The sequence below is a fragment of the Sturnus vulgaris genome, chromosome 2 (assembly GCF_052056855.1).
Source record: "Sturnus vulgaris isolate bStuVul1 chromosome 2, bStuVul1.hap1, whole genome shotgun sequence".
In the NCBI taxonomy this organism is placed as follows: Eukaryota; Metazoa; Chordata; class Aves; order Passeriformes; family Sturnidae; genus Sturnus; species Sturnus vulgaris.
Window position 1 is genome coordinate 115,947,525 of NC_142244.1, and position 17,932 is coordinate 115,965,456.

General features: G+C 47.2%; 3 protein-coding genes across 3 annotated transcripts in view; 2 read left to right on the forward strand and 1 right to left on the reverse strand.

Annotated features, from left to right (window-relative positions):
• Positions 1-963: 963 nt before the first annotated feature.
• GET1 (guided entry of tail-anchored proteins factor 1) lies at positions 964-6,840 on the reverse strand. Its single transcript, XM_088160478.1, has 5 exons — positions 6,672-6,840; positions 4,819-4,984; positions 4,098-4,165; positions 2,630-2,744; positions 964-1,964 (listed from the first exon to the last, which is right to left on the reverse strand). Exons 1-5 carry the CDS (start codon positions 6,759-6,761, stop codon positions 1,891-1,893), a joined length of 513 nt encoding a protein of 170 aa, XP_088016604.1. The 5' UTR covers positions 6,762-6,840; the 3' UTR covers positions 964-1,890.
• Positions 6,841-6,864: 24 nt separating this feature from the next.
• HMGN1 (high mobility group nucleosome binding domain 1) lies at positions 6,865-11,816 on the forward strand. The gene is made up of 6 exons (XM_014880626.2): positions 6,865-7,078; positions 7,347-7,379; positions 7,502-7,531; positions 7,612-7,662; positions 9,503-9,634; positions 10,919-11,816. The coding sequence occupies exons 1-6, from the start codon at positions 7,064-7,066 to the stop codon at positions 10,964-10,966; spliced, it is 309 nt and encodes a 102-aa protein (XP_014736112.1). The 5' UTR covers positions 6,865-7,063; the 3' UTR covers positions 10,967-11,816.
• A 3,090-nt stretch (positions 11,817-14,906) lies between these two features.
• BRWD1 (bromodomain and WD repeat domain containing 1) overlaps positions 14,907-17,932 on the forward strand; it is a 42,782-nt gene continuing 39,756 nt past the window's right edge. Inside the window, exons 1-4 of the mRNA XM_014880624.2 lie at positions 14,907-14,979; positions 15,105-15,163; positions 15,308-15,337; positions 15,520-15,579. Of these exons, the coding sequence (XP_014736110.2) occupies positions 14,922-14,979; positions 15,105-15,163; positions 15,308-15,337; positions 15,520-15,579 (207 nt within the window). The 5' untranslated portion in view covers positions 14,907-14,921. The remainder of the gene's footprint in view (positions 14,980-15,104; positions 15,164-15,307; positions 15,338-15,519; positions 15,580-17,932) is intronic.

Consider the following 17,932-nt stretch of genomic DNA (forward strand, 5'->3'; position numbering starts at 1 on the left):
GCACTGGCAATTACTTTCCATGATTTTTTCCAAAACAATTCAATCAGTTTTTCCAAAAGACCATTCTGTGCTTGGTGTGTATCTACAAAAACGTGTTGTATTAAGAATTCCTTATCATTTTTACCTGTTACCAGGTAAAAGTTAGTCCTTGTTTAGGAGCTTCCAGGTTTTTGCATCCCCAAGGAGCTGGAATTTGGAAGCTGGGTGGTTGTCAGCTCGCTGAACACCCTGCTTTCATAAGGTTCATTGCTGGGTAAGGACCAACAATGCAATAAAAGAAAACACTTTTTTAGTTCCTTCACTCCTCAAACAGCTTCCAGAATTCACAGATAATAAAAATAATTTGCTCTTACATTGTTTTCACGAGCATTAGAAACCTCTAAAGCCTCATTCTTTCCCACTGTTGGAACTCATCAAAGCAGTTTGCCTGGTAACTTCCCAGCTGACATCCAGAGATGAATGTGCAAGAGGAAAGCATTGTTTTGGACAAGTCAGGCATAGCCAGTCCCCAAAAAGCCTCTAAAAATCCTTGTTTAAGGTTATGTAAGGGAGGGGAGGAGGATTGTATTTTGTTCCTCACAGTAATTCATTAAATACTTGCTAAATTCATGTGAAGTTTGGAAAAATTAGGGGTATTCTGTTAAGTTTTAAAGGCAGTAGCACTTGAAAAAAAATGTGAAAAATTACACTAACAAAAGCTTTTAAAGATGACAAAGGCTTTCAGAGCTGAACCTGCTTGCAGCAACATTTCAAAGGTTGAGAAAAATAAGTAGAAAAATAAATTAGTCCAGGTGATTCAAACAATATTTCCTTATGCACAAACAAGGGGGGGTGTTGTTTTGGCTTGGATTTTGGTGAGTTTGGGGTATGTTTTGCCATTTTGGGTTGGTTTGTTTGTTTGGGGGTTTTGTGGGTTGTTTAGGAAAGCTGCAGTTAACATTAAAAAAGAGATGAGAAAACCAATGGGTTGAAAAGCTTTATTTCCTTAATAAAATCACAATTATACATAACATTCAATCACAGCATTTTTTCCATGATATTTATTTTCATGTTGGCTAAATGCAACTCCTAATATAATATCCCAATTTTTAAATTAACATTAAAAAAAACCCGAACAAAAATATTTAATCCATATATATACACACAAGATAACCTGACCTTTAAAACTAGTTTTTAGAAGTAGTGCCAGTTTTGGAGGTTTCCTGGCCCTTTCCTTCCTGCAGGGAGGAAAAGGCCCTGGAATAGCAGAGCAGATCATTCCTCTGTGGGAATTCCAGAGTGGGAAGCTAATTCAGCATCCCCTCTGCAGGGACAGCACTGTCTTCTGCTTCATTGACAGGAGCCTGTGCTTGGCAGCTGAGGAAACCTCTTAAGAGATAAAATCTTGATTAAACACATCTATTTTTTTAGGACAGCTCGAGAATATTCCAATTTTAGGGTAAAGAAATCACAAGGAAACTCTCTTTTGCCCCAAGCCAAGGAAACAACCTCCCTCTGCCCTCTGTACCACCCAACATGATCCCACCTCGGGGTGAAGCAAAGAAACAGCCAAGCTGCCAAGTTAATTCCTAAAGCCAGCACATTTCAAATTTAAAACTACAAATCCAACACTTTTAGACGTTGGTGACAACAGGCCATGACAAAACCTTATGGTTCTGCCACAAATAAACCCAAAAGGAGGTTTTATAATCAGCAGTGCTGCTCTTTCCAAACTGAAAGACAAACTCTGGGAATAGAAATTAAAAGGACTGACTGATATCCAAATGGAGTAACAAGGATTGCCTCAGACCTTGTCTCATGAAAGATAACTGTCCCTTTCTCTTTTTAAAAGAATTTAAAACCATGATAATGTAAATGCAGTTGAGGAGTCCACGGATTGCTGGGATTCCTTCAGCTGAAGGGGTGCAGCATGATAGCTACAACTTTATTGCAGACCACGAGCCAGCAGGTAATTCCCACTCCTCCTGGAAAAGAGGGAGAAACCACGATTGAAGTTGTTGGATCAATAACCCTGAGGAACCTGTGCAGCTGAAAACGACCTTGGAAGTGTAAAAAATGGAACTCAGAATTGACGAGGCCAACAGGAACAGAACTCTTTATATACAAAAGGGAGATATGAGAGATGGGAGATAAATCAATGCTGGTCCCAAAAACTTCTAGATTGTCTTGGGAAAAGAGCACCAAACACACAAATATGTGGTGAGTGCACCCCACAGCTAAAACCAAGAGAAAATATCTGAAGTTTAAGGCCTGGCAATTCACAGAATGCTTTGCTTGAACCTAAATTCAGGATTTGAGAGAGGTAAAAAGTAAACTTCCTCTGAAATGGAAATCTGTTGTTTTGTAAGTTCATAGCTATTCATAGCACACCTGTGAAGAAAACTCCCTTTTGAGTAATTTTCTGATTTTCTAATTTAAATCTTCCCCAGGGTCTATTCAATACAGATAAGGGCATGCTCTGTTTGGATGGAAATAAAAATGACAAAATTCCACGATCAGTTAAAGAAACCGGAACTGAGCACACACGGAAGAGCTGCTCAAATATTTGAACCCTGTGCTCTGGGAGTCAGAGAAGGAGCTGCTGTTAAGCCATGGATGCTTTGGGGCTTGGGAATGTCCTTTTCCTCACCTGCCACTCCTGTAGGGAAGGCCACCAGGCGCTCCAGGGGAGCCAACCATTTGCTTGGAAGCACCGTGACAGGCTCAGAGTAGTACTTCCAGATCAGAGAGATCATCAGGGCAGCCTGGAATGGGAATTTTTATTAGTTTGGATAACAACACACATCAAAGTACATTCCTAGTGCTATCTGGAAACAGCAAATAATAAATTCTAATGAAAGGGAATTGTTTCTTTGTTATTTTATCTTCTTCAAAATATTTTTAGATTTGGCATGACCTTAAATTTATACACATTAGGAAACAGCAGTGAGAACTTGTTTTCTTTCAAGACCCTCCTTGTAATCCAGCGAAGTCAAACACAGTCATAACATTTGTTAAAATTCTGAAGATCCTTTTTATCCTGATTTCTTGCCTACAAGGAATGCAACTCACTTTAACAGTCCCCTAAGGAAATCTTCAGGCTGACCACTGCCATCCTCGTTAGAAAATTCTTTGGCATCACGTCAGAACTACACAGACAATCTGATGAGGCACCGTGGGGAAATGTGTGGCAGCTGTAGGTGGAGATTTGCATCCTCAGCAGAAGTATATTTTGTTTTCAAAGACAAAATTATATTTATATGTAGCAGAACATTCCTGGATTTGGAGTCATATATTAAAAAAAACCCCACTGATTTAAGACCTAAGCCAAACTCCAATCTTGTTCCCCCAAAACCAGAAACACAGAGCTGAGATGAAAGTTCAACTCCTTCCATCCCAAACGACCAGATTTTATCAGCAGCATTTCCCTTCCAGTTGCAGAACCTCTTTCTGTTTGACAAGCTCTGTGTCCTTGGAATCAGAATGGTTTGGAGTGGAAGGGACTTCAAAGCTCAACCAGTGTCACCCCAGCATGGCAGGGACACCTTCCACTGTCCCAGGCTGCTCCAACCCCAATGTCCAACCTGGAACTGAACATTCCAGGGATCCAGGGGCAGCCACAGCTGCTCTGGGCACCCTGTGCCAGGGCCTGCCCACCCTCCCAGGGAGAAATTTCTCCCTAATATCTGATCTGAACATGTAAATTTTCAGTCTGAAGCCATTCCCTGGGTGCTGTCCCTCCATTCCCTGGGTGCTGTCCCTCCATTCCCTGGGTGCTGTCCCTCCATTCCCTGGGTGCTGTCCCTCCATCCCTTGGCAATTGTCTCTCTCCATGGTTCCTGCAGCTCCTTCAGGTCCTGCAAGGCCACCCTGAGCTCAGCCCAAAGCTTCTCCTCTCCAGGCTGAACAATCCCAGCTGTGCCAGCCTTTCCTCCCAGCAGAGCTGCTCCATCCCTCTGCTCATCCTGCTGCCTCCTCTGGGCTCTCTGCAGCAGCTCCAGCTCCTCCTGTGCTGGAGGAGCCCTGAGTGATCAGTTATGGGTCAATAAACCAGGAGAGAATTGGAACACTACTGATGATTTGGGTTAAGTTGTATCCATATCAAAATATTTACTTACCTGCAATATGTAGAATACAATATTTATGACCCACTTTATTTTGGCTAATTGGGCAGTTCGTGCTTTCACTGTTAAAGAAAAAAAATATTACTTTCCATTACTTACAATAATGAATTATAATTACATTAAATTAGTAATTTTTAAATATTTCACTGTTTAAGGCTGGACATTACTCTGTTTAAAAATCTCTTTCCAAATGACTTATAGCTATATTAAAAACACCCTTTCTACAACAAACTGCCAGTTCTCTATCACACTGTAGCTTCTTTCTTGACTTACTCAAAACGGGATTCAGTGATCACTGAGATCTCAGCATCACTGAGAAAGCATAAATAATTACAACGTGAAGCCCAGTAAATTCCTGGAAAGACACAAGCAAGTTTAAAGAGAAAAAAAAAAGGATGGAGAGAAGGAAAGGAAAGGAAAGGAAAGGAAAGGAAAGGAAAGGAAAGGAAAGGAAAGGAAAGGAAAGGAAAGGAAAGGAAAGGAAAGGAAAGGAAAGGAAAGGAAAGGAAAGGAAAGGAAAGGAAAGGAAAGGAAAGGAAAGGAAAGGAAAGGAAAGGAAAGGAAAGGAAAGGAAAGGAAACACTGAAAATGGGTGAGATGGGGAAGGCAAGTTTGAAGGATAAATACTTAAAACTGAAAACACTCTTGACAGAATGCTTTTCAGGAACAGAAAATGTTTTTCCTTTTGGGAAAGGGAGCAGACATGGAACTGTACCGTGGGTTTTGAGCTTGTCAGTCATTTTGTTAATCTTCCTCTCCAGCCGTGCATATCTGGCAAACTCATCCATCATACTGATGGTGGCAAGCTCCTGCTTCATGGTCTGGATCTCAGCTCTCATCTGGGATTCCTGCTCTGCATCCTTCTGTAACAGCCTGGATACCTAAGAAGTGAAGAAAACTTTCAATTACTGACCCAGAATTCCACTGATTTGCTTTAATGTGTATAAAGTATGGTCTCAAAAGACTCCCATAAAAAGGCCCTTTCGTTGAGATGCAGGAAATCCTTGGGTAACAAGAGAAAAGATGAAACAGCCTCAAGCTGGACTCAATGATCTTGGAGGCTTTTTCCAAGCTAAATGATTCTGTGATCATTCCCATTTTCAGCTCCAGCAGCCAAATATTCCAACATTTTCTCCCTTCCTTTTACTTTCCTAGTTTCTTTTCTTGAGGCACCACCTGCTTGTCAGTTCATGCACTTTGTTTACCATAGAAATGAAAGCACAAAGGACACAAAATCTTTTTTTCTTGCTGTTCCTTAGCAAATCTTTCCAGCTTCCCCAAGACACATACAATGTTTTTCCCCATGGATGCTGTTCTCAGGCCTGCAGTCACCATCTTCAGCCTCAAACCACAGCAGAAAACTGAGCAGAGATCTTCATAGAATCTTAGAATATCCCGAATTTGGAGGGACCCACAAGGAATCGAGTCCAATCCTTGTCCCTGCCCAGCCCCTCCAACAATCCCAGCCTGGGCATCCCTGGCAGCTCCTGGAGCTCTGTGCCCATTCCCTGGGGAGCCTGGGCAGTGCCCAGCACCCTCTGGGGGAAGAACCTTGCCCTAAAATCCAACCCAAACCCTCCTGGCCCAGCTCCAGCTGCTCCCTGGGTGCTGTCCCTGTCCCAGAGCAGAAATGGGAGGATGGGAGCTGTCCCTTGGGAGGAGCTGCAGATCCCAGTCTCAGTCTCCTCCAGACTGAACCAACCAAATTCCCTCCTCCTCTCCTCATACGGCTGCTTCATCACTCATCCCTAGTAATACTGAGTTCAGGTTCCCAAATTGCTGAGGGTGATTTAAGTTTTAAAGGATTTTTGTCCATTTTTGAACAGTGCCCACTGATCTCTGTGCCAGTGAAGTTATTTCCATGGCAGAGCAGAGCGACGGGGATTTCAGCATGTTTGTACACATGTGAGTTTATGTGGCAGTGACAGAGTTCATTTGTCCTCAATTCCATTATCCACGCTTCCACAGGAATGCTTCAGATCAGAACAGGGGCACCCTGATTAGTGGTTGAGACTTAAGGTTTATTCCTACAATGGCTCAACTCCTTAATCTCCATATGCACTGATCTCCCATCTGAACAATGGGCACGTCCATCTGTTGAAAATATGCAAGACTGAGCAAAGCTGTCCTTCGTATCCCCGAAAACTGGGAAGCTGTGGATGCCCCATCCCTGGAGCAGACCGGACGGGCAGGTTCCCTGCTCACGGCACGGGGGGTTGAAAGTGGATGATCCTTAAGGTTCCTTCCAGCCCAAACCATTCCATGATTCCGTGATGCACCCTAAGGGCTGGAGGCTCAGGAGTATCATTGACCACACGGGTACCTCATCCCCCAGAGTAACCGGAGCTGCGTTCCACCATCTCCAGCACCGGCTTCTCCTCTCCAAAGCCAGGAGCCGGACCAGCCCCTGCCCGCCACAGGACGGGCAGCGCTGCCCGCGCAGTTCCCCGTGCGGTGAGCGCTCCCCCTCAGCGCCCTGCCCGCTCCCCGCGCTCCCTCCCAGCCACCCTCCCGCCTCCCCATGCCCGGCGGGCGCGGGGCGGGGCGCGGTGCGGTGCCATCACTCACGATGGAGGAGCAGGAGGGCAGGAGGATCTTGAGGGCGTTGCAGAGGAACACGGCGCTGAGCACCAGCAGCCAGGCGCCGCTCTCCGCCATTGGGCCCGGAGCCGGCAGCGGCACCGGGAGCGGTGCCGTGAGGGCACGCGGGGACACGCGCGGCACGTGACGCGGGCGGGCCAATGGCGCGGCGGCGCGCTCGGGGGCGGGGCGCGCGCCGATCCGGCTGGATCCTGTTGCGGCGCCGCTGGCGCTGCTGGGATGGGGAGGGGGGGCGGCTCCGCGGCGCAGCCGGGCTGTGGCTCGCAGGCAGCCGCAGCAGCGCTCGCAGCACCCGCGCCGTACCAACACCAGCAGCAGCAACAGCAGCAGCCGCGGGGGTCGCGGCCGGGAGCCTCGAGATGCCGAAGAGGAAGGTGAAGGCGGGCGGCAGCGAGCGGAGCCGCCGGGCGGGGGCGTGAGGGGAGCGGGCTGGGCGGGAAGCGGCCGCGCCGCGGGCTCCGCTGCGACGGGCGGTACCGGGGGCCGGCGCCTTCCCCTTGTGCTGGAGGGCTCGGCGGGCCGGGGAGGGGGCTGGGGGTGCGGGGGGCTCGGCGGGACTCGCGGTCCGGGAGCGGCGGCGGCGGCGGGGGGCGGTGAGAGGCCGGTCCCGCCCCAGCCGCTGACGCGCCGTGTGTGTTGCAGGTGACGGTGGCGGACGGGGACGCCCCCGAGGAGGTAAGGAGCGGGCAGGGCGGCGGGGCAGGCGGGGCTGCCCCCGGCCCGCCCGCCCCTCACGCTTTTTTCTCTCTCTCTCCCTCCCTCCCTATTTCGGTGAATCTCTCTCTGCCTGCCCGCAGCCCAAGCGGCGATCGGCGCGGCTCTCCGCGGTAAGTGCCGAGCGGCGGGGCCGTGCTCGGGACGGGTCCCCGAGGGCAGGGTCCCCGCCTGACTCGTTCTCTCTCCTTAGAAACCCGCGCCTGCTAAAGCCGAGCCGAAACCCAAAAAGTTGCCGGCAAAGGTGAGAGCGAATTGGAAGAGGGGAGGGAGGGAGGGGAGGTGATGCTTGCGGGCATCCCGCGCAGTGTCCTCGGTGCACCGTGCTGGAATGGTTTTATTCCTTGTGGGAACACTCACTTGGCTGAAGGGTTGTTTTAATGTGCTTTTGCCAGTGTTTACAGGTACATTCCATCACTGTGTATGTAGATCCTTGTTAAGCTCCAGGCATTGCATGAAAGTGTGGGCACGGATCCATGCGTGTTACATTGTGGTTTGGTATTGGGTGGAACTGCTTGACTGTCAAAGCAACTGTGCGTTAGGACATCAGGGGGGATTTCTTCAGAGAAAGGCTGCTCAGGCATTGAAGAAGCTGCCCAGGGAGGTGGTGAAGTCACCGTCCGTGGAGGTGTCCAAGGATAGCCTGGATGTTGTTTGACTGCTCTGCTCTGGTTCACAGGGTGGTGCTCAATTAAAAGTTGGACTGGAGTATCTTGGAGGACTTTTCCAAACTGAACCATTCAGTGATTCTGTGCATGGTGTTGTGTTTCATCTCTGTAACAAGAGCAGATAAAATACACCTACTGATGTTTTAATGCAGTGTGTTAGGACGGGGAAAAGAAATGTATTAGCCACTTAAAAACCACATAAGCTTCCATTCATGTGGTCAAGCTTTCAGGTGTGTGTGTAAGAAAGTGGGTTTGTGTGATCTTTGAACTTTTCAACACAGCTTTCACAGTGCACATAAGTGAGATGTAAAATTCATTGTCTTTTTAAGAACTGAAAATGGCCTCGTGTCTGTTGGCTTGCTGCTGTTTGTGTTGTTAAGTGTTCCTTTGTCATCATAAGCTTTTCTTCGTGATTAAGAGCTTTGGGGTGACCTCACTGTGGCCTTTCAGTACCTGAAGGGAGTGGATAAGAAAGATGGAGAGACAGTTTCCAAGGGATGGAGTGACCAGGACACAAGGAATGACTTCTCACTGCCAGAGGGCAAGGATGGATGGGACATTGAGAAGGAATTGTTCCCTGGGAGGGTGGGGAAGGGCTGGGATGGAATTCCCAGAGAAGCTGTGGCTGGATCCCTGGAAGTGTCCTAGGCCAGGTTGGACATAGGGGCTTGGAGCAGCCTGGGACAGTGCAAGGTGGTGGGGGTTGGATGAGATGATCTTTAAGATCCCTCTCAATCCAAACCATTCTGTGATTCTCTGATTTCAGATAAACTAATAATCTTTGCAGACTTCCCGATGTTTTCATTGTATTAATCCTATTGAGCAGTTGCTGATCAGGAATCCACCTTCATTCCAGTGGTTTGATACCAGTGTGTTCCCACTTTCAGGGCTGTCAGCCTGAAGAATCTGGGGAAGCTTTTAAATGCTACCGAGCTGTAATTTGGTTTTTTTATTTTTTTTTTTTTAGCAGTGTTTGATGCATCTGCACTTACTGCTTCTCATTGATATTGACTGATATGTGTGATACTGATTTTCTGCTTATAACTACTTCAAGCTTTGAATTAACAAAGATTTTTTTATTTGATTAATCTAAAAACCTCTTTTTTGCATCAACTTTGTCAGTTTTTAAAACTTTCCTCACAGATTTTTTTTTTCCGGTTTTGAGAAGTTTGTTCATTATGGAGTTACTTGATGAGCTTTTAAAAGAAATATTAATGAAGAAAAATACATTTTGGTAATCAAAGTATAGAAGTTAGTGTGTAGCAATTGTGTAATTCTGAAATCCTATGTAAGTGGGAGATCAGGGGTTGTTGGTAGCCTAGCAAAACCATCTTGGTTTTCTGTGCTTTTTATTATTTTCAAAGTTTACCTGGAAGGTCATAACAATTGACTTACTGGAAATGTATTTCATTGTAGGATAAATCTGAGGACAAGAAAGCCCCGTCAAAGGGGAAGAAGGGGCCTAAAGGAAAACAAACAGAAGAGACAAACCAAGAACAGACAAAGGACAACCTGCCTGCAGAAAATGGGGAAGCTAAAACTGAGGAGGTGAAGTTTGGAGGGCTGGGTTTGGGTTTTGCTGTTCCTGAGAAGCTGCTTTTTTCTGCTACAAAAGTTCTTGACTAATGAAACATTCTTTTTCTTGGGCCTGCAAAGAGTCTTGAGTGAAAACCCAGAGGTGATTTGAGCAAAGTTGAGGTGACATTGACAGACACTGCTGGGAGAGGGGACAGGTTGGTGCAGGGACAAAATAGAACAACTGATGTGTTGTTCTTGCTGGAGAAGTGGCTGTGCCAGCTGAGTCTTGGCTGTGCCAGAGTGGCCCTGTGGCTGAACTTTTTGGAGTCATTGGTCAGGTCACTTAGAGCATCCTCCACTCTGTATCGTATCCCTGGAATGCAGACAAAAGTCAGTTACAAATTTAGGACAAGATCTGCAGGGAAAAGCAGTGCCTCTTACCAGGCAAGTGGATGAAACACAAGTGTGGTAAGGGGCCTAGAGCTGGTGTCAGGTTTCTGTGACAGTGAATGTCCCCTCATTTTCAGGAGTTCAATGGAACATTTTGGTTTTAAGTAGATGATGGGGTTTGGTGGGCAAAGAAGGTACAGGATGGTACTTCAGTGAACAGGAGGATTTACTCTGGGGTAACAGTTTGTCATTTGCAAGCTTGCAATGTGAAAAAGTTGTGCTATGAGTTCTTCAGCTGACTCAATTTTTGGCATTATTGCAGCCTTTTAATTTGTGCTTGTAATATTTCAGCAGTGGAACCAAATTTGGTGGCATTCCCATCTGGGGTCCCTTTAGTTCACTGGTGTAGAGATTAAGTAAATGTACAAGGAATAGATGATGACTTGGTCACATCACCCAAAATTCCAGGTGTAATTTTGTACCAGAGTCTAAAAAAGGCAGAGTCTGTCCTGTTGGATGTTACTGTTTGCTAAGAATTAAAACAGGGTTAAGATTTGAAGAATCTTTAAGTGTGGCACTGAAATTTAAAGGCATTAAGTGTTACTTCATGTATTTTCTAAACACCTGCTATGTAATTGTAGCTGTGTAAAAGCTAAAGTTTCCTCTGCCATAAAGGCAGCAATCCAATTAAAATCCTTTGCAGTGTCTGTTTAGTAAAAAAATCAACATCCTGAAATCCATGCTGGTGGATCCAGGGAGCCTTTCTGTGACAGCTTGGGTTTAGCAGGTCATGACCCAAGAGAAATCTGCAAGAACAAGTCAGGGTTATTCTGTCCTTTCATGCATTAAAACCACTCTGAACTGATTTGAGCCATTAAAAACTTCCTGCACTGAAGTGTTATGGTTTTTTTTTTCCTCTTCCAGACCCCAGCACCTGATGCAGCTGCAGAGAAGGAAGTGAAGTCTGAGTGACGCCTGCTCCCACATCTGTAACTGGTGGTCCTTAAACCTTTCTTCTTGTACAATTCAGAGGAATATTTTTATCAACTATTTTGTAAATGCAAGTTTTTTAGTAGTTCTAGAAAACACGTTTTTAAAAAGGAGAGAATCCCGACTCAACCCATTTTTTTACATATTTAGATAAGTGTAAATGCTTTTTTTAAGTGGTAAAATCACGTACTGGTTGTCTGTTTTCTATGAAACCAGAAATTAATGGCATGTTAATTAAGGAGAGGGCTTTGAGGCCTTCATTAGGCCTCACGTTCCACAGACTCCAAGGGACAGTTTTCTATCCTATAAAATGAAGCATAACACAGATCAGACTTTGAAATTCGTAATGATGTGTTGAGAATGTCTTAACATTTTAGTTATTTATCTTTCTCTATTGTTGTACCATCATCAGTAGAATTGCTTATCTAATAAAACTGCTCCCTAGTGGTGGATTTCTTGCTGAGTGATGTATATCAGTGACAAAGTTATTTTTGGTAGTTGCAGCTTTATTTTTTCCAACAACTTTGTAGCTGTGATGCAAAAGATTGGAAACTTTTATTTTATATCTTTACATACTGTCTTAAGTAAAAGTTTCTGCTTGGCAGATGGAACTTGTTATGTCAATATTTGAGATACTGGAACTTCACATCTAGTTTTAAAGGACAGCTTGTCTACAAAGATTGAGTGAAAAATATTTGAAATAGTGCTAGGAAAAAAAAACAGAATTAGTTTTTAGATTTAAAAAAGCTCTGTGAATAAAAACAATTGTAAAATTGTTGATAGTGTTTGTGATCACCAAACAAAAGCCAAATAAATCTTGATTATGAAAGGGTGTTTCTGTAGCTCCTGCATTGATTGTGAACTCACAGTCTGAGTGGTGTGGTTTGGATTTTTAATTGTGTCCTTCAGTGTTAAAATTGTACTTTTGAAGAGATGGGTGGTGGCTCAGGGAGTGGAGAATTGCAGTGTTAATCTCCACCTGAGTTTGAAAGCTGAGAGCTTTGTGCTGCTGCTGTTTGCTTTAAAAAAAGTCAGGAATAGGAAGCATCAGATGCCAGCCAGACAACTGTCACCTTGTCCTGGGAGGAGCCAACATCAAACAGTAACGTTTGTTCTTTGTTGTTTTTTCTTCCTCTTGCCCCAGAACTTGTTGATGCTCTTAGCACCTGCAAGCCCAGTACTTGTTTCCTGTACCTTTTTTTACTGCCTTTTTCAAATTGTTGTAGTTATTTATATCTAAAATAACTCACTTTAGTTTCACTTCTAACTTGCTTTCTTAATCAGTACTTTCAGGAAGAATTGTATCATTTTTACCTTTTCAATACTTGAGCAATCTTTTAACTTTTCTATCGGAATTCTCCCAGCCTTAGACCACAACCTGCTCCTGTTCCATTCCACCACAGGTGTGTTCCTCACAGAGCACACCTGGCTTTGGCTTCAAGTTCTTGGTTATGTCAAAACTGGAAACTGATGCCACTTTACTAACTCACTTTCCCCAACACCCCCTTTCAGGTACCGTATTTTTGTTGGTTTGATTTAATAGTAACATTATCTAGCTCCATATTATTTTCTCTCTGGTTTTGGAAGTTCAACCCACCAATTAAATAAGTAATAAACTTGCAGGGAAATCACCCAAAATAAGCATTTATCCCTGTTTTTACAGAGTGTCTATTTTTCATATGTTTTGGGTCTCTGGTGCTCTGATTCTGTGGACTTGCAGCCTCTCCCTCACATCTATTACCCACTGCTTAATTTATTGTAACTTCTCGATATTACTCTTTCCTGTGTGATACCAGATTTGCTCTTCAGCTCAGGACTGGCGTGAGAGCTGATGCAGATTTGCATCCAATGGAGCACAATCTGATTCAAAATACAACAGCAGGAGAACAAAACTTGTTTCTTTAGAGATATTCCATTGTCTTTGTATGCTGCTAGTAGTTGTTTGGGTTAAGGGGATGATAGATAAAAATGATTTACTTCAAGGTTCTAAAAATGCATTTCAAGGTACCAGAGGTGGGGAATGAAATAGGGAAAGAAGACCTTGGATTTAAAATGTAACACAAGTACAGCCATTGCTGTTTCATCAACATTCATGCTGGGCACGGCAAGGAAACAACTGTGAGAAAGAAAAAAGAATGGTTTGGGTTGGAAGGGACCCAGCCAGTGCCACCCCTGCATGGCAGGGACACCTTCCACTGTCCCAGGCTGCTCCAACCCCAATGTCCAACCTGGTCTTGGGCACTGCCAGGGATCCTGGGGCAGCCACAGCTGCTCTGGGCACCCTGTGCCAGGGCCTGCCCACCCTGCCAGGGAACAATTCCTGCCCAATATCTCGTCTATTTCTACTCTATTTCAGTTGGAGGGCGTTCCCCCTTGTCTTGTCACTCCAGGCCTTTCTTGTCAGTTTCTTCAGGCCCTGCAAGGCCACCCTGAGCTCAGCCCAAAGCTTCTCCTCTCCAGGCTGAACAATCCCAGCTGTGCCAGCCTTTCCTCCCAGCAGAGCTGCTCCATCCCTCTGCTCATCCTGCTGCCTCCTCTGGACTCACTCCAACAGGTCAATGTCCTGGATCCCAAAATCTTGTCTCCAGGAGCCAGGCTCGAGGTGTCACAGGCATGGGGACAAAGCTGCTTTTTCTTGGATCAGTGATGCCAGGGAAGCAGTGCTGCTGGTGTGGGAAATGCCCTCCCCAAGCTGGTGTTTGGGGCAGCCGCGGTGCCCCCCAGCATCCCCCATGGAGCTCTGCTGTCTCAGCATGAGGCTGGGCCGTCCCTAAGCTCCACCACTCCTGCTCCCCAATCTCTCCTGGCATGGAACACACCGGGAACCACGCGGGGCCGTGCACTTTGAATCACATTATCACATCATTTAGCTTGGGAAACACCTCTGAGATCATTCCAACCTCAGACTGATCAGCACTTTGTCAACGACCGGATCACGAGGACTTCAACACCTCCCTGGGCAGCACATTCCGATGTTCAGTCACCCTTTCAGCGAAAAAGTTCTCCTGATGAGCCTGCCCTGGCCCAGCCTGAGGCCGTTCCCTCTCCTCCTGTCCCTGTTCCCTGGAGCAGAGCCCGACCCCCCCTCCCTGCCCCTCCTGGCAGGGACTTGTGCAGAGCCACAAGGTCCCCCCTGAGCCTCCTTTTCTCCAGCCTCAGCCCCTTTCCCAGCTCCCTCAGCCCCTCCTGGGGCTCCAGCCCCTTCCCAGCTCCGTTCCCTTCTCCGGATAAGCTGCAACCCCTCGATATCCTCCTGGCAGCGAGGGGCCCAGAACCGGACACGGCACTCGAGGCAAAGGCCTTGGCCTGGCGGCACACGGCGTCCGCTTCGTCACTGCATCGCTCCCTGGAACCGGCTCCCGGTGCCTCGCCGCGGGTCCCCGGGAGGGCTGTCCCGGGCTAGGAAGGCCGAGGCAGCGGCGGCAACGCAGCAGCTCCGTGGGCGATCGGAGCAGCTCCGAGCCGCCGCCTCTCCCCCGCCGCCCTCAGCCACGCCGCCTCGCCGCGCTCAGCTCCACCCCCGGTGCGCGTCACCGCCGCCTTCCTCGCGCGATCCTTCCGCGCCTCCTCCTCCTCTTCTCCTCATCGGGCGCCTTCCCCACCATCCCCCCAGCCGCCCGCCCCGCCACGCTCCGCGTATATTCCCCACGGCCACACGCCTTCACCGCTGTTCCCCCGGCGCGCTCGGAGCGCCCGGTACTGCGGGCACTATTTTCCGCCGCCCCCCCGCGGGCGCTCCCGGCGGAGGTGTCGGCGGCAGCGCCGTGGCGGGTGGTGCGGCGGCGATGGCGGCGGCGCCGCCGAGGCTGCGCTGAGGGGGGAGAGGGAGGGAGGGAGCGCTGAGGGGAGCGGGGGGGCGGCCGTGAGGGGAGGGAGGGAGGGGAGAGGAGGCGCTGACAGCGCCGTGCCGAGCCGGGCCCGCCGCCCTCAGCCCGCCATGGCCGAGCCTGCGGCCTCTTCCAGCTCCGGCGCGTCGCTGCCGCTCATTGAATCAGGTAACACCGCGGGCCGGGCTGAGGAGGTGCCGCCGGTGCCGCCATCTTCCTGCCCCCCCCCCCTCAGGATGGGTCACGGCCGCCCCCCGGCTCATCCCCCGTGTCTCTTGCCGTGTCTCTTACAGAGCTTTACTTCCTCATCGCCCGGTTCCTGAGCACCGGGCCCTGCAGGAGAGCGCTGAAGGTGAGTCCTGGGCTCACCGCGGCGCGGGGACCCCGCTCTGCCCGCACGGGGTCGGGGGGAGGTGGGAGCAGCCACGACCCCCGCTCTGGGGGAGCCAAATCGTGCCTTGTCCCTGACTTTGTGTTTTTCCCCTTCCCTCTGCAGGTGCTGGTGCAGGAGCTGGAGCAGCACCAGGTCTGTGTGGGCTCTGATGAAATCTTGCTGTAGTCAAAAGTTTCCTTTGCAAGTCATTCAAGTTTCTGCCGCTGTCTCAACTTTTCCCCCCTCAACACACATTGTTTTGGATGTGGTCTGTAATCCCTCCTTTCCCTTTTAACCGCTCACGTTTTTCTTTTTTTTGTTTTTCCTTTATTTAGTTGCTTCCTAAAAGGTTGGATTGGCAAGGAAATGAGCATTATAGAAGTTACGAAGAATTGGTGAGACTTTTCTCTTTAAAAAAACCCCTTTTATTTACGGTGATAACATTGATGTTAGACCCTCTACCTTTAAGAGTAGGCCCAAATCTTCACCTTCCAGTACTGTGCTGGCTCTGAACACTAGATTTACTTTAGAAAAGGCCCTTAATTTCTTTACATCAGATTAACAAAAACACAAGAGGTGGTTTAAATTGAGGATATTGTTTACATAGCAGAGGTGGAGCTTGGCGTTGTGCAGTGGTACATGCCGCTGCCTACATGCAGGCAGGAGCCAATCTACAGCGAGGTTTCATTTCGGAGTTTCAGGGGCCAGGTTGTGAGGCACGTTGTGATTTGTCGGTATTTATTTTCTGGTTGGTTTCTTTCAGCCCCCTCCAACAGATTAGGAAATGAAATCGCTGCTCAGAAACCGAGGGTTGGCGGTTGTGGTGCCTGTGAATGTGCTCATATCCCCGGCTCCTTACTGGTCATGGCTTTGTTTCTAACGTGCTGGAGAGATGGGGGTGATCTCTCTCTTCCACGGCTGGTGTGGTGTGTTCTGAATTGTTGTTAGAGAAGGCAGAGCTCTGTTTCGGGGGCTTAATTTTGCTGCTTCTTAAGTGGCAAAGAGTTTGAATGCCAGGGAGTGATGGCCTGGTGGTGCCTGCCCTGCCCAGCGTGGTTTTTATCTTGCTTTGATTGTGTTTCCTTGAAAGAGGTGTTTGTCCTTGCTTTTTCCCACCTAAGGTTCAGGCATTCCAGGTTAATTGACTGATTATGAGTTGCAATGAACTCCCTCTTGTGAAGCACTTAAGGATCTCAGCATCATATTTGCATAGAGAAGGAATGAAATGTTGTTGTTTAAAAGTATTGCTTGAAATGATAAGTTTGATTCCATTTCCTCTACTTCTCATTGTGGTCCTTTGAGCAAGGAAAATTTTAAATCAGTTTTTTTTAAGTCACTAAGAAGCCTGGCCTTGCTGAACAGGAATATTTTCAAGCTGTGGCTTGAATTTAGACAAGATGAAAGTAGGGTTAAGCTTTAAAAGAATTGTTGGGAGTTTTTTGTTGCTTCACTGTTGGTTTCTTACCCCATTTCTTCTGACAAAAAGCAGGGTGTTGGGAGATCTCATGTGTGTATTTTTCTGATTTCAGGGCTGCTTTTTAACTGTGATTATTCTGTATATACAATTGTCAAACTAATTCTTTAATGTGTGCTGCTTCTCCTCTTTTTTCTTGCACAATTTCAAGGAAATCTCTGCACAGGGCAGTACTGTGTCAGAATATCTAAATTAATCTTCTCAGGGTTTTAGTTTCTGTTTTTTGAGGAGTTCTGGGAACCTCTTGTCCCAGTGGTCTCAGTCTGAATTTGCAGAGACCACAGACAAATGCAGTCGTGTGGTGTAATTATTTCTATTCCACCTTGCTCAGCATGGAATTGCAAATCTTTAAAATAACTGTTCCTTCCAAAATCTCAGTAAAACTACTTCAAAAAGATAGGAATTGCAAGGTTTTGTATGCAAGGGTTGTATTTAGAAAATATGCTTATTGCTGATGGCATGCAAACAAAAACGGGTTTTAGTGTTTGGCAGAAAGCACGCTGACCTTTCTGTCCTGAATGCTGTGGCTGGTACTGCTCTATACCAATTCAAGAGTAAAAATGGATAAAGAAATTATGTCAAACTGCATTTTGTAATCTTTGGGCTACCAGATACATTTCTTATAATCGACCTTAAGCATCTGATGGGCTGATTTGCTTGGACAGATTTGCCTGTGGGGTAATGGGAACTCTTTTACTGATGTTATCACCTCCCACCTTGCCAGGAATACAACCTGTGCACCACAAGCTTTATACCTGGGTTTTATTATTAAATACAAGTGCAAGGCTGTGACTTAAATTATACCTTCTGAATGCTCAGTGTGCATTTGGGCAACTTTTTGGCAGCCTGTGGTATTTTTATTCCCACTGTTGTGACGAGCAGACGAGCCCTGTTGGGACACTTTGCTCATCCAAGCTCAGCCATTTGGCCAAGGGAACAGCATCAGCAGCACGAGCTCGTTCTGCCTGTGTTCTCAGCCACCTGGGCAAGAGGCCACATACCTGAGCTGGTGTGGCCCTGAGCCTCTCCTGAATGGATTGGCTGGGAATTCTCTGGCTGCTGCAGGAGCAGTGTGGCTGCTGGGGCTGACTGGTTTGTTCGTGGCCGGGTCACACTGGAGGAAGCATGGGGCTATTGATCCTAGCTTCTTCAGACCTCCCCAACACCTTCAATTTATGATTCTGATGGTTTGTTCTACTCAAGGCTGTTTAAACTTTTACTTGGTGTCTTTAATTTCTGCATTATTGCAGTTGTCTTGATAAGAATAAGGATTT